The sequence below is a fragment of the Pipistrellus hanaki genome (assembly GCF_964339955.1).
Source record: "Pipistrellus hanaki genome assembly, chromosome: 15".
Classification (NCBI taxonomy): domain Eukaryota; kingdom Metazoa; phylum Chordata; class Mammalia; order Chiroptera; family Vespertilionidae; genus Pipistrellus; species Pipistrellus hanaki.
This window is the reverse complement of record NC_140517.1, coordinates 15,493,999-15,507,979: the sequence shown is the minus strand read 5'-3', so window position 1 is coordinate 15,507,979 and position 13,981 is coordinate 15,493,999. Positions and strand designations below refer to the sequence as shown.

General features: G+C 41.5%; 2 protein-coding genes across 3 annotated transcripts in view; one reads left to right on the top strand and one right to left on the bottom strand.

Annotated features, from left to right (window-relative positions):
- Positions 1-9,935, bottom strand: part of COG4 (component of oligomeric golgi complex 4) — a 28,253-nt gene extending 18,318 nt beyond the window's left edge. Inside the window, exons 1-8 of the mRNA XM_084906715.1 lie at positions 9,744-9,935; positions 8,078-8,160; positions 6,995-7,109; positions 4,707-4,881; positions 2,893-3,086; positions 1,975-2,080; positions 1,311-1,468; positions 445-500 (exon numbers count right to left, since the gene is read on the bottom strand). Of these exons, the coding sequence (XP_084762841.1) occupies positions 445-500; positions 1,311-1,468; positions 1,975-2,080; positions 2,893-3,086; positions 4,707-4,881; positions 6,995-7,109; positions 8,078-8,160; positions 9,744-9,914 (1,058 nt within the window). The 5' untranslated portion in view covers positions 9,915-9,935. The remainder of the gene's footprint in view (positions 1-444; positions 501-1,310; positions 1,469-1,974; positions 2,081-2,892; positions 3,087-4,706; positions 4,882-6,994; positions 7,110-8,077; positions 8,161-9,743) is intronic.
- Positions 9,936-10,166: 231 nt separating this feature from the next.
- SF3B3 (splicing factor 3b subunit 3) overlaps positions 10,167-13,981 on the top strand; it is a 39,566-nt gene continuing 35,751 nt past the window's right edge. Inside the window, exon 1 of one of the 2 annotated variants that reach the window (XM_084906681.1) lies at positions 10,167-10,306. The gene's annotated coding sequence lies outside the window, so the exon portion shown is untranslated. Of the gene's footprint in view, positions 10,504-13,981 lie in introns of both variants that reach the window. The other variant, XM_084906682.1, reaches the window with a different exon arrangement.

Here is a 13,981-nt window from a genome sequence, read left to right as displayed (position 1 = left end):
CCAGAGATGCCACAAAGAAAGAATTAGGTTTGTTTTGCTCACTTTGCTTGCTGCCATATTCCCAGTGCTTGATACATAATGTCTACTCGGTAAAAATTTGATTGAATGAATACATTTTTATGCTTGGGTCTTCTTTTAATAAGCATGTATTATTTTTATTAGAAAAATTAAAAGTTTAAAATTTTAGGGTAGTAGTTGCTTTTGGGAGAGGGGTGGAGGAGAGTCACTTGGGGACTTCAAAAGTACTGGTAATGGTCGATTATTCTTTATGAACCATATAGGTTATATATGTGCTTTTGTTTGTATGATATCGTCCATTAAAGAAAACTAAGAGTCACAGATAAGTATTCTTAAAACATAGACCACATTGTAACAGATTAGTGTCTGAATGATACATGATTGCCAAACCAAACACTTATGGGCTGAACAAAAGAGGATTATTACCTTGGTTCTATTTTCTCTGTTGTAGAATTTCTCAAGTTGCTCTGGACATGCCGGAACTGCAAAACACCACATGTAAGAGTGCTCTTCCCCACCCTCCTTGTATCTGCCAGTCACTACAAACTTCTGGCATACAAGAATGTTCGGTTAGTGGGCCTAACAGACACGCCAAAAGTAGGTCTTCAGAATGATGAGCCAAAGATCTTTTGATTTAGATGATAATGCTCACCTCTATTATCGCATTTATTTTTATTTTTTGACTGTATTCCCCCATTCAATCTTGGCGACAGTCAGAAAGTTCAAGGACCCTTTTTTCTTGCATATTCACTGGAACCTTAGCAGCAACATATTACTGTACTGCATTTAAAAGTAATGCTAGTGGTATGCCAAAGGACTACTGTCTAGAGTCTATGGGACTACTATTTCTAAGTCCTCCTCTTTATTCTCTCTGCTCAAAGGAATGGAGAAATAAAAGTTCTGAAAAAGCAAATGTTACCTTTAGCACTTAAGGGAACGAAGGAGAAATGTGTGACATATTACTTGATACTTAATAGAATCTTCACAAAATTCTCATTTATCACTAGGAAGCACAGGTGCACATTCTGTGATAAAGAACTGGTTTAATGTTTCAGTTGCGTTCCTTTTAGGAAGCCTTTTCCAGGTCCTCTTCAATCTAGAGGTACTGAGGCTGTCACCATCATGACAACACCTCAAGTCCTGATGGGCAAGATGCAGGCCAGTCTGCACTCAGCCTTTACTTTTTTTCTGTCTGCATCTCCTCCGCCCCCCTCCCCTCCCCACCCCATATATTCCACTTGGTGTCCCTGGTTAACACTGCTTCCAAACCACTTGTAGCTTCCCCTGCTCACCAGCTGGTGGTAGTTCCTCTGCTTGATGAACTTGTTTACCACTTGCTCCACCTGCCTGTCACATTCCACCTGGAGGTATTTTATCAGGGTATAGAGTCTCCCTGGCCCATAATAGGTCTCCACTATTGGTTGGTGAGTTTCCACAATGCGGGCAATCCCTAGAGAGAAGAAAGTAAGAGGGTTGGATTCCAAATGTCATTCTCATATAAGAAGTTCTTTCCTTCCAGCCAAGGCTGACCCAGGGTCAACTCAACCCTTGTGGTTGTTTCACTTCCCCAAATGAACACAAGTGGTTCTTGTCAGTGCTAGAATCTGCTAAGCAAATTTGTCTGTTAAATATGCTCTGTACTTGGTACACCAGCAGGCATTTCCCAAGCTATATTGACAATTTGTACAGAAACATCTTTAAAAATCAGTATCACTCTCTTCCCAGTAATGTATTTAAGGGTTAAATTTATTCTTACAGTTTGGACTTGAGGGATAGGGAGGATCAAACTAATCTTTGCTAATCTGATGTTGAATTGGGAAGTTAATTCTCCAATAAACCAGTATACAGTAAGTTACAGGATTAAGTTAAAGGCATTAGGCTATTGGGAGAGAGGAAAGCTAGGATGCAAATGTTAGGATAAGGTCTGCCGTCTCCCTAGAGTGGGGAGAGGCTTGCCTTCAAACAGCAGAGTGAGTGTATCTGCAAAGATGATTGCAGCTCTCCGATCACTCATGTCCGTCTCTAGTACCAACAGCAGATTTTCCTCAGCTTTACTGGCAACCTGAAGAAAAAAAGAAAGAAAATCCACATATATTTTTCAGACCAAAGGCTAACCTCAGTTTCCAAAAAGATTTCCCATTGCCTTTCTTTTTCCCATGTTTCCCCTGAGAACTCTGGATTGTCTAAGACAAGGAACTTGAACTCAGAGGTATAAATGATGTGTTTCTCTTGCTTAAAAATATGTTCTGCCATTAGCCAAGGGAGAGAGCCCCCAATTTCAATAGTCACCTAAAAGTGTAATTCAAAGTTATCATTAATGGTGTTTTATTGAGCAGGACAAGGAATCTGGGGACTGCTGAATGGACTTTTAAAAGATTAAAAGTAGAAGCCATTTCAAGGTCCCAGATGGCAAACTACTGATAAAGTACCATAAGCCTTGGCCAGTGTGGCTCAGTTGGTTTGAGCATTGTCCCATACACCAAAAGGTAGTGTGGATCAATCCTGTCAGAGGACATACTTAGGACCAACAACTCTAAACGCTCTTTAAAGAAGTCAGTTCCTGGCTGACGGTTTGAAAAGGATGAGTCAAACTGTCAGAGAATTTGCATTTTAGTTTTCCTATACTTTCATTTGGTCTATTGGAAATAAATGTGCATTAGCAGATGTGCAGACGAGGCCTGGCCCAAAGTAGACTGGAAATAGATAAATGTTGAATGGAATGCATGCATCAGGCCTGCCAGACTATTGCAAAGAGCAGGAAAGGGGAGCCACATCAAGAGGCAAGAAATTATCCACTGACACTGCATCTACCCAGTACTCCAATCGGTAGGCAGAGATCCATACCATTATCCTGCCAAGAATCAGGGGCCATACCTGCTTGCAAAGATATTCTGAGAATTTGCTCAGTCCGTCTTCATGCAAACCCAGGAGTGGAAAGATCTTGAAGAAGCGCTCCACCTGGGGCAGATCCCCTTCCTTAGTGGCAATAGCAAACTTCTCGGTTACAATGGCTTTGAGACGCTGCTCAGCTTCCTGCAGCAATTTCAGGTTGGCATCAATCATGCTCCCTGTGCAATGGGGAGAAAGTGGAAATTAATACCACTTAGTCTGTGCACCACTTTTCTTTTTGTTTGTTAATCTTCACCCAAGGATATTTTTTCCACTGACTTTTTTTTTTTAAAGTATTAGTTAAAAAAATGTTTTTATTGATTTCAGAGAAAAAGGAAGGGAGAGGAAGAGAGAGAGAGATAGAAACATCGATGAGAAATATCAACATTGATTGACTGCCTCCTGCACACCCCCTAATGGGTATGGAGCCTGCAACCTGGGCAGGTGCGACCTCCTGTGTATAGGTAGATGCTCAACCACAGAGCCATACTAACCGAATTCCATTGACTTTTTAGAGAGCATAGAAGGGAGGAAGGGGGAGAGAGAGAGACATTGATGTAAGAGAAACACATTGATTAGTTGCCTCCTGCACATGCCCTGACCAGGCTGGTGATTGAATATGCAACCCAGGTACATGCCCTTGACAGGGAATAGAACTCATGACCCTTTAATTCAACAACCGACACTCTAGCCACTAAGCAAAATTGGCCAGGACTGTGAACCACTTTTCATTAAAAAATATGTATTAAGCATTTACTGTGTGCAAGATACTGTACTAGTAATGTGAATGACTAAAAGATGAATTAGCCATAATCCTATTGTCATAGAAGTTATAATTGAGTGAAAGAGAGAAGCTTTGTGTACAGATAACTATAATAAATTCAGAATATGATAGCTATCACAAATAACGGTGCCCATAAGTCACATTTCTGTTTGAAGTAATCAGAAAAGGCTTCCTAAGGAAGGTGACATCCCATCTCAAAGACGGACTGGATTTTGATACCTGAATAAAAGGAACATACATTTCAGGCAAAGGTTATGAAGTGAGCATTAGAAATAGAAAGAATAAAAAAAAAAGTATTGCAGAGTATTTAAAATAGTACTATAGTTATATTAGAACTTTTAATTGTGTGGAAGGTTGGCACGCCTGTAACCCCCATGTTGTTCAAAGGTCAACTATATTAGTATGTGCCCTGGCATTTGGAGCTCAATAAATATTTGCACAATGAATGAATGCATGAGTGAATAGCATGAAATAAGGCTAGAAAGGGTGAGTCAAGATTATGAAAGGCCCAGAATACAAGGATAAGAATTAAATTAAAAAAAAATATTTTTATTGATTTCAGAGAGAAGGGGAGGGAGGGAGGGAGAGAGAGAGAGAGAAAATGAACATCAATGATGAGAGAGAATCATTGGTCAGCTGCCTCCTGTACTCCCCACACTGGGGATTGAGCCTGCAACCTGGGCATGTGCCCTGTCTGGGAATCTATCTGTGAACTCCTGGTTCATAGGTCAATGCTCAACCACTGAGCCATGCTGGCTGGGCAGAATTTTTTTTTTTTTTTTTAAGTAGGCTAGTGGAAAGAACCCACTGGCTAGAGAACAGATCTGCATTCAACTTCCTTTTCCATAAAATAGGAATAACAACACTGCCTTGGGATAATGTGGGCCCCATAGCGGGTTTATTGCCAGACAAAAAAATTTCCTAACAACAGATGCCCTTCTCCTGCTTGAGTGTGCCTAGTTCAGACTACTGATGCTTATAAGTTAACTAGAAATCAACGGTTCGGGATGCTGACCTTCTTTCCCCTGTCGGCTGAGCTCGATGACTGACTTGTCCAGGCACAAGTAGCGATGAATGTGGGCTGCAGCCTGCTCATAATCTTCATTCCTCAAAGCAGTCTGAACTCCATCCATGCAGAACTTCAGGTCCAAGATATCGTCAGCTCTCTGAATAGCTTGATAGAGGCGGTTCTGCAAAAAGGACTTGGTGCTCAGCAACAATATCCTATTCTTTCAAAATCATCTCTTCAGAAGATAGATTCAGGGACTGAATCTGTTTAACCATAGGTCCTTTTCAGTTCTCATTGGAAATAAAAACTCACAAAATTGTAATTGCTAATGATCAAAACCACTGACAAGTAAGTATCATGCAATTTAATTTATGTGACCAGATCATTCAACTAAGGGAAGCAAGTGCAGAGATAATCCATATTTTCTTTTTATTTTTTATTTATTTTTATTTTTTATTTATTTTATTTATTTTTTTTAAATCAATCTTTATTGTTCATATTATTACAAAGGCCATATTTTCTTTCCGTTTTTTTAAAGCTGTTCACACCAAGCAAACAGCTTTTATTTTTTTTAATTTTTATTTACTAACTTTTAGAGAAAGAGAGGAAGGGGAAGAGAGAGAGGTGATTTGTTGTCCCACCTATTTATGCATTCACTGGTTGATTCTTGTGTGTGCCCTGACCAGGGATTGAACCTGCAACCTTAGTGTATGGGACAAGGCCCTAACCAACTGAGCTACCCAGCCAGGTTGATAATCCATATTTATATCTGGCTTACATTTGACATTTTTGAACCGTAACATTGTAAACCAAGTTATGAAATGAAAACCAAGTTAATAAATGAAAAATGTAGGGAACTACTTTTCTACTAGAATGAGCAAGAATGTTTAAAAATAACCTTTAATATGTGGCTATGTGGCTTAGTTTTGTGGAAAGTTATTTTTACAGAATCTGAACACAAAGATTAGGAAAAGTTATACTATTTCACAGGGCAAACCAAGGCTGGGAATGATTTGTTCAAAAACTCAGACTCTGCTATTCTGTTCAGAAGCCACTAATCACAGAACTTGAAATGTAGCTAGTCCAAATTAAGGTGTGTAGGTATAAAATATACACTGGATTTAAAATATCTCATTATTGCCGAAACAGGTTTGGCTCAGTGGATAGTCGGTCTGCGGACTAAAGGGTCCCGGGTTCGATTCTGGTCAAGGGCATGTACATTGGTTGCGGGCACATCGCTGTTAGGGGGTGTGCAGGAGGCAGCTGGTCGATGTTTCTCTCTCATCAACGTTTCTAGCTCTCTATCCCTCTCTCCTCCTCTCTGTAAAAAATCAATAAAATATATTTTTTAAAAATCTCATTATTACAGTTTTATAGAAATTATATAGCATTTAAATGGTATCATGGAAGATCTGGGGTAGATAACAGATCAACCGATGGACTTGTATACATGCATATAAGTACAACCAATGGACACAAAACTCTGGGGAGGGAGGGCATGTATGGGAGGGGGAGGCAATGGTATATGTACACAGATAATAATTTAATTAAAAAAAATAAATGGTATCATGGATATAATGAGTTAAAATAGATTTCAAAAATGATTTTCACCTATTTGTTTCATTTTTAAAAATGGCTACAAGAAAATTTTAAAGTACATATATGGTTGGTATTAAATATCTTCTTTTCTAATCTGAATCATTTTTATTTCTTTTTTTTTTGTCTAATTGCCCTGGCTAAAACCTCCAGTGTGATGGTGAAGAGAAGCAGCAAGATGTGACATCTTTGTTTTTTCTAATCTGAGGGGGAAAGCAACCAGTCATTAACCAATAAGTGTATTATCTGTGGGTTTTTCATAGATGCCCTTTATCAGTCTGAGTAAGTTCCTTTCTATTCCAAATATCTTGAGTGTTTTGATAAGGGGTGTTAAATTTTGTAAAAATACTTTTTTTAGTCTGCAAGATGGTCATGTGTATTTTGTCTTTTCCTGTTGATATATTACATTAATTTTCATATGTGAAATCAACTCTCCATTCCGGAGATAAATCCCACTTGCGCATAGTATGGACCTTTTTACAATATATGTTGCTGGATTCTGTTTGCTAATGTTGTTGAGAATGTCTGTCTATATTCATAAGAGCAATTGGTCTGGAGTTTTCTTTTGTTATGATACCTTTGTCCGGTTTTGGTCCCTTACATTAGATTTCTATTGGATAGTGCTGCTCTGATTTCTAGTGTGGTGGCTTTTCTACTGTCTTCCACTAACTCAAACATCAACACCATCCTGGGATTACCTTAGCCAGGTCAAGCTGACGAACTTTGCTGGACACATTCTCAGCGAGGTTGCAGGTAAAGGTGATCATTCCAGCTAGCTGCTTTGCATCACCTTCAATCAACTGCAGGTTGGGGCTGGAGAGACACGCATTGCCAGCACACATGTGTGCACAGGGGCAGAAGGTAGCAGTAAGAGACGGGAAAAATCTCTTTGCAGATAGAGACTAGGTCTTTCTATGTCTTTTGTACCTCCCCACAATTCTTAGCTTAAACCACTCTATTAACAGGCCCCCCCCCCCCCCGAAGTGTGTTTTACTATAAACTCAGGCCTATACTTTAAAGATACCCTTAAAGAATTAGAGAACAGCTGAAACCCTTTGGCTCAATTGATAGAGCGTCGGCTTGGGGACTGAAGGGTCCCGGGTTCAATTCCGGTCAAGGGCATGTACCTTGGTTGCGGGCACATCCCCAGTAGGGGGTGTGCAAGAGGCAGCTGATCGATGACTCTCATCGATGTTTCTAACCCTCTATCTCTCTCCCTTCCTCTCTGTACAAAATCAATAATATATATATATATATATATATATATATATATATATATAAAGAATTAGAGAACAGATTTTCCCAACTGTTTTTTTCTCTCTTTATTTTTCCCCCCATCACAATTTATCTTCCCTATGCCCTCTTCAACTGAGCATAAAATGTATTGACCAACAATCTGTGAGGATGATATCCAAGAGCAATTTTTATGACTACCAAATACACAACGTTTGTAAAAACAGCAGTTCTCAAACTTCAGGCATGCACCAGAGCCTCTTGGTATGCTTATTTAAAAAACAGATTCATGAACCCCCACCCCAGAGTTTCTGATTCAGTAGGTTTGGGGGTGGGGCCCTAGAATTTATATTTCCAACAAGCTTCCAAGAGATGTTGCTAATGTTGGTACTGCTGGCCAAGGACACTTTGAAAACCCTTAGGTGTTCACTTCACCTTGAAATAATGCTCCTGGTTCACACTCAACTGGCATTTTAGAACAGAGAGGAAAAAATAACGTATCCAGGGGACCCTGCTGTAGAGTAACTCTTGCTGAGAGGAAGACTCACCCCATCCGGTGGAGAGTGACCATTTTACTTTCAATGCTGTTCTGCTGCTCCAAAAGAGCATCCAGCTCTCTTTCCACCACTTTCTGAAACACAGAGACGCATCCTGTCACTGGAATACTCAGAAGGAATCCGAAGAGTGACCTAACCGAACCGCTTAGCTGAAGGATGCGTGCCATTTCAAATGTCCTTTCCTTCCACGAAATGCCCTCAGGATATTAACAAACAATACTTAATTTTTGCAGTTACCACACTGCATAATGATTATTAAGTATATCTTATTTCATCTAATAGATGAACACCACAAAGGTGAGAACAAACTTTTATTCAATATCATTAGCATAGCGCCTAACACAGGGAAGCCTTTAAAATATAATGGCTAAACAAACAAAACTTCCAGAGTGGCAGCTACAGAAAGTCTCTTCCTAGTGTATAATTCTCTCTCTCAGCCACGCCACCTATTGCATTGCCTCAATTAATGTAACCTTCACCCGTAAAATAGGAATAAAAACGGGACTGCTGTGGGAGCCAAACAAGATAACAAACATAAAGTCTGTGGCTTATGGTTCAATGGCAGCAATTCATATCAGCTATGCATGTCTGTGAGAATAGTCTGAGTAGGATCGAGATGGGAATTTCACCTTGACGGTTATCAAATACACATTCAGGACTAACCCTGTTCTGTCTGTTAAGACTGACTTAATTTTCTCCCAAAGAATCAATTGGCTCAATGAATGCAAGCTTAAAACCTATCAGAAACTACGAGAGCTGGTGCACGTTAATACTTGAAAATAGTAAGATGTCAATGACCCCCCTCCCTCAACTACCGCCCCTCCCCCCAAGGCTGAAACTGCCTTTTGTGCTCAACCTTATTTCAATGTTTGGTTTTAGGGCACAGCTACTCAACTGTTAGATCGGGGCTTACATCTCTTTCTTTTGACTGGCAAGGAACCCAAGTGGCATTTAAAAATGCACAGACAGCAACAGGTTGCCACAGAAACGTGAGAGGCAGAAAAGAGATAAAACGCCAGGAGCTGAAAGAAATCCTGGCGAGAATCGAGTCCACGCCCCCCTCTCCTGACACGATGCCAGGGGCACCAGAGAGGAAGTGACCTGCCCCAGATTAGGCAGCTGTGCACAGCTCTTTAAACCTCAAGCTTCTACAAAGCTCTGCATAAAACGCTCAAGTTACACTTCCCAAATCAAGAGGAAGCTTTAAAACGCTCCACCTTTATTTTGCAATGACTGCGAGCTTCAATGAGATAACAGGGTGAAAGCATTGCATGGTTTTGAAACTGCTAAGCTAATGCAAGAAAATCTTTGTTCCTATTATTTTGAGAACCAGGCGAATGGGCATATCCTCTCAATCTAATTTGAATCCCGCGGAGAGCAGGAGACACTTAAAAGGGAAATCAATGGGGAGTGGAGGTGGAGGGGGGGCCGGTATGCCCAGATAGCAGGGAAAACAAGCTTGGGGCATCAATCAGACCGAGTGAAGGGAGATGGCAGGTCCTGAGAACCACTCAACTACATCCCTGCTTCTCCAGGAGGTGCTTTTTCGTTTCCCTGGGCAAGAAGGGAGCTTCCCACAAGCCCCGATCTCCCCGACTGACGGCTCCTACGCCCACTCCCCCTGGATGCTCCAGGAAAAAAGGCTCAGCCCTCCCACCTCCTCGCCGCAGAGCCGTTCGTACACAGCCTCCAGCTCCTGCAGCTCCGTCAGGGAGCGAATGAGCTCGGTGGAGATTTCGGAGCAACGGCCTCCTCCCACTCCCTCCGGCGGCGGAGGCGCCCCTAACAGCTTCGGAGGGGAACTGAGGTCCGCCATCTTTGTCCCCATTCCGTGTTTCCGGCCCCGCGAGGACCCTCTCCTCCTTGGCGCGCGCGCACGGGGGAGGGTTTGAGGCTGTCTACGGAAGTGCCCGAGAAAATGATTTTTTAAATGTTTACTTTAAAAAGTTTTTTCGTGTTCTAGCCTTCTGTAAAAAGCGACCGTCATAAGGTTTGTTTAAATAATTTTCAATACGGGGTGGCTGCAAGACCGATGCGTTAAAAAAAATAGATTATACACCCTTCAGGCGCCGGTGGGGGCCTTTGTTCTCCGCGCGCTAAGCGGAAGGTCCTCATCTTGAGAGCTGATGGCGGATGCCGGCGTGTCGGCGCTGGCGGTGGCTTAGGCCTTGAAGGGACTGTGCATCCGTTGGATATCTACACCATCTTCCCGGCTGCAGGGTAAAGAATCAGTCCCCCGGTTTCCCCCTGGCCCCACAGAGGCGTAGAGCGGCCATAGAGCAGTGTGCACCGGTTTTCGGGAGAGGGTCTGTGCAGCAGCCGAGGTCAGGGGATTCGGGCAAGAAACGAGAGGTCGACAGGAACGCTTGGGACGTGAAAACGGCCACCAGGAATTATTCCCTGTTTCTGCCTACAAGGTGGAAAACAGACCTGGCTAAACATAAGCCTGTAGGGATTGCCTAGCTTTTAAGCCCTGGTGTTTTTTGGATTTGGGGCTGGTGTGAGGGAGGGAGGTCTCCTGGAGGAGACAGTCAACACTTGTGCGCCGAGGTGGGAGGAGAAAAAAAAACAAACCTAACGTATGGAAAAGAGTAAATAACGGAAACAGCCTTTGGAGCGAAGACCCCGTTTTGAATTGCATTTGGGTACTTGGCCATCGTGTTTCCAACCCTGACCCTCAGTTTTTATCATTTGCAAAATGGGCAGTGATGTCGACCTTGAAGACTGCGGAGTGTAAGGGCGACGGCGTTCATTGGGCACAGGAGAAGGGATGGAATGAGCAACTTCTAGTCATCAGTTTGGGGAGAGGGCGCGGGAAGTCACAACATTTACCGGGTTTTTAGCCCGTGGTGGTTCCTGGTGCATAGTTATTGCAGGTTTAGGCTGATCTTCCTCCGAGATGCACCTTTCTTCGTTGCCCAGATAAAAAAATAGGTTTGGGGAAACTTGAATCCCAAGGATGGGAATGGATGGGGTCAGTTACAAAGCCACTTGAAAGTAGGCTGGATTCTTCATCTGTAAATAAAAAGCAGCCTGGAGGGAGCTTTTCCGGGGATCAAAAGTGGCCTATGGTTTCCTCTGCCGGTTTAAAAACAACAACACAAAACCAGTTTTTTACCTTTAATATGGCTAATCTTATAGCATGGATCACGTTAACAATAACGTGATAGGCGTTTCATTGTGAAATTTGAAAGCCCTATCACTTTGATACCTGCAACATTGGAACTGTTTGAAGTTTTATGACCAGAGGAAGCTGCCAGTGTGAACAGATACTTAAGTGTTTTTAAGAATTACGATCTCTACTTTTTAAAAAATATATATATTTTTATTAATTTCATAGAGAAACATCGATGAGAGGGAATCATTGACTGGCTGTCTCCTGCACTAGCTGGCAACCCCGGCATGTGTCCTTGACCAGAATTGAACTAGGGACCCTTCAGCCTTCAGGCTGAGGCTCTATCCACTAAGCCAAACCTGCCAGGGCACTTTTCAATTGAGAGCAATTGCCTATATTTTTCCGACTTTTAAGCTGAGCACAACTTTTCCTGGAATTTGCCCAATGTCTAAGCCTGTTACCCCCACCTCAATCCCTCCCCCTCTCCTCCCCCCCCCCCCCCCCCATGTCTTTGGCCATGTGTTTACTCTTTTTTTTTTTTCTTTCAGGTCATTTTCTCAACTCCCTTCTTTCACCTCAGATCTTTTCCTCTTTCCTTGTGATTCTGGAAGAACATTAAAGGGGTTCCTTAGCCCTAGCCGGTTTGGCTCAGTGGATAGAGCATCGGCCTACAGACTGGGGGGGGGGCTAGTTTCCTTTCTGGTCAAGGGCATGTACCTTGGTTGTTGGCACATTCCCGTTGGGAGGTGTGCAGGAGGCAAACTGGTCGATGTTTGTGTCTCATCGATGTTTCTAGCTCTCTGTCCCTAGCCCTTCCTCTCTGTATAAAAATCAATTAAAAAAAGGTGTTCCTTAGTTTCAAGTAGAGATATATTCATGCACATATAAATGAGCTATATATGAGTGATTTTCTTTACAGTGGTGCTCATGATAGCAAGAGATTGGGAACAACCTAAATGTTTATCAGCAGGGTATGGGCTAAATGAATTCTAATATACCCTTTCAGTGAAATACTCTGCAAGTGTAAAATTAAAATGAGAAAGCCCTTTTTAGTTATCTTCAAGATAGGTAAATTGCAGTATAAAGTGAGTGTACAATATCTAGTGCTCGACGTTTATTTTTAGAAAATTGTATAAAATACAGTACATTTTTGCTTCATACACAAAATATTTGGGAGGACAGGATAGCTGTAACTGTTGATTTCCCCAGGGAGGAGAGCTGAATGGATAGGAATGGGAGGGTGGAGTTTTTTTTTTGCTGTGCTTTTGTGTTCTGAGCCTTCAACTACAAGTAAAAGTAGACCTACTTGGTGACAAAGAAAACAAATACAGTGTTACGTTAATGGTCCAGATCCTAGCTACCAACATTTTTACCACTTGTAATGTGACCTTGGACATCCGATTTAATTTTTTTTAAAAATAAGTCTTTATTCAGATTATTACAGATGTTCCTCTTCCCCCCCCCAACCCCCATAATTCCCCTTCACCCAATCCCCCCCCATGCCCTTACCCCCGCCAATGTTCTCATCCGTAGGTATATGACTTGTCCAATTTCTTCCCGCACCCCCACATCCCCTTCCCCCAATAATTGTTAGTCCATTCCTTTCTATGCCCCTGATTCTATTATATTCACCAGTTTATTCTGTCCATCAGATTTTTTATTCACTTGTTGATAGATATGTATTTGTTATCACTTTGTTGTTCATAATTTTTGCCTTTACCTTTCTCAAAGAATACCTTTCAGCATTTCATATAATCCTGGTTTGGTGGTGAACTCATTTAGCTTTTTCTTGTCTGTGAAGCTCTTTATCTGACCTTCAATTCTAAATGATAGCTTTGCTGGGTAGAGTAATCTTGGTTGTAGGTTCTTGCTCTTCATCACTTTGAATATTTCTTGCCACTCCCGCCTGGCCTGCATAATTTCTGTTGAGAAATCAGCTGACAATCATATGGGTACTCCCTTGTAAATAACTTTTTTTCTTGCTGCTTTTAATATTTTCTCTTTGTCTTTTGCCCTTGGCATTTTAATTATGATGTGTCTTGGTGTGGTCCTCTTTATTCCTCTTGTTTGGGATTCTCTGCACTTCCTGGACTTGTAAGTCTATTTCTTTCACCAGGTAGGGAAAGTTTTCTGTCATTGTTTCTACTAATAGGTTTTCAATATTTTGATCTCTTCTTCTGGCACCCCCATAATTCTGATGTTGGTACGCTTGAAGTTGTTCCCGAGGCTCCTTATACTATCTTCATATTTTTGGATTCTGTGTTTTTTTGTTTTTTTGTTTTTGTGTTTTTTTTTGTCTTTCTGGTTGGATGTTTTTTGCTTCCTCATATTTCAAATCTTTGGTTTGATTCTTGGGGTCCTCTAGTATACTGTTGAATTTCTGTATATTCTTTATTTCAGACAGTGTATGGTTAATTTCTGACTGGTCCTTTGGTTTGATTCTTGGGGTCCTCTAGTATACTGTTGAATTTCTGTATATTCTTTATTTCAGACAGTGTATGGTTAATTTCTGACTGGTCCTTTTCCATTTTTTTTTTTTTGGCATTCTCATTATGATCATTGAAGGACTCACTAAGTTTCTTGGAGGTTTCTAGAAGATTCTTGATTAACCTTGTAATTGTGGTTTTGAACTCTGTATCCAGTAGTTTGCTTTCCTCCATTTCTTTCATTCATGACCTGTTTCTTTGTCTCCACATTTTGTCTGCTTCCCTGTGTTGATTAAGTGGCTTTGTGTGGTAGGTGACCTAAAGGACCCAGTGGCTTAGCCTCCCCAATCACCT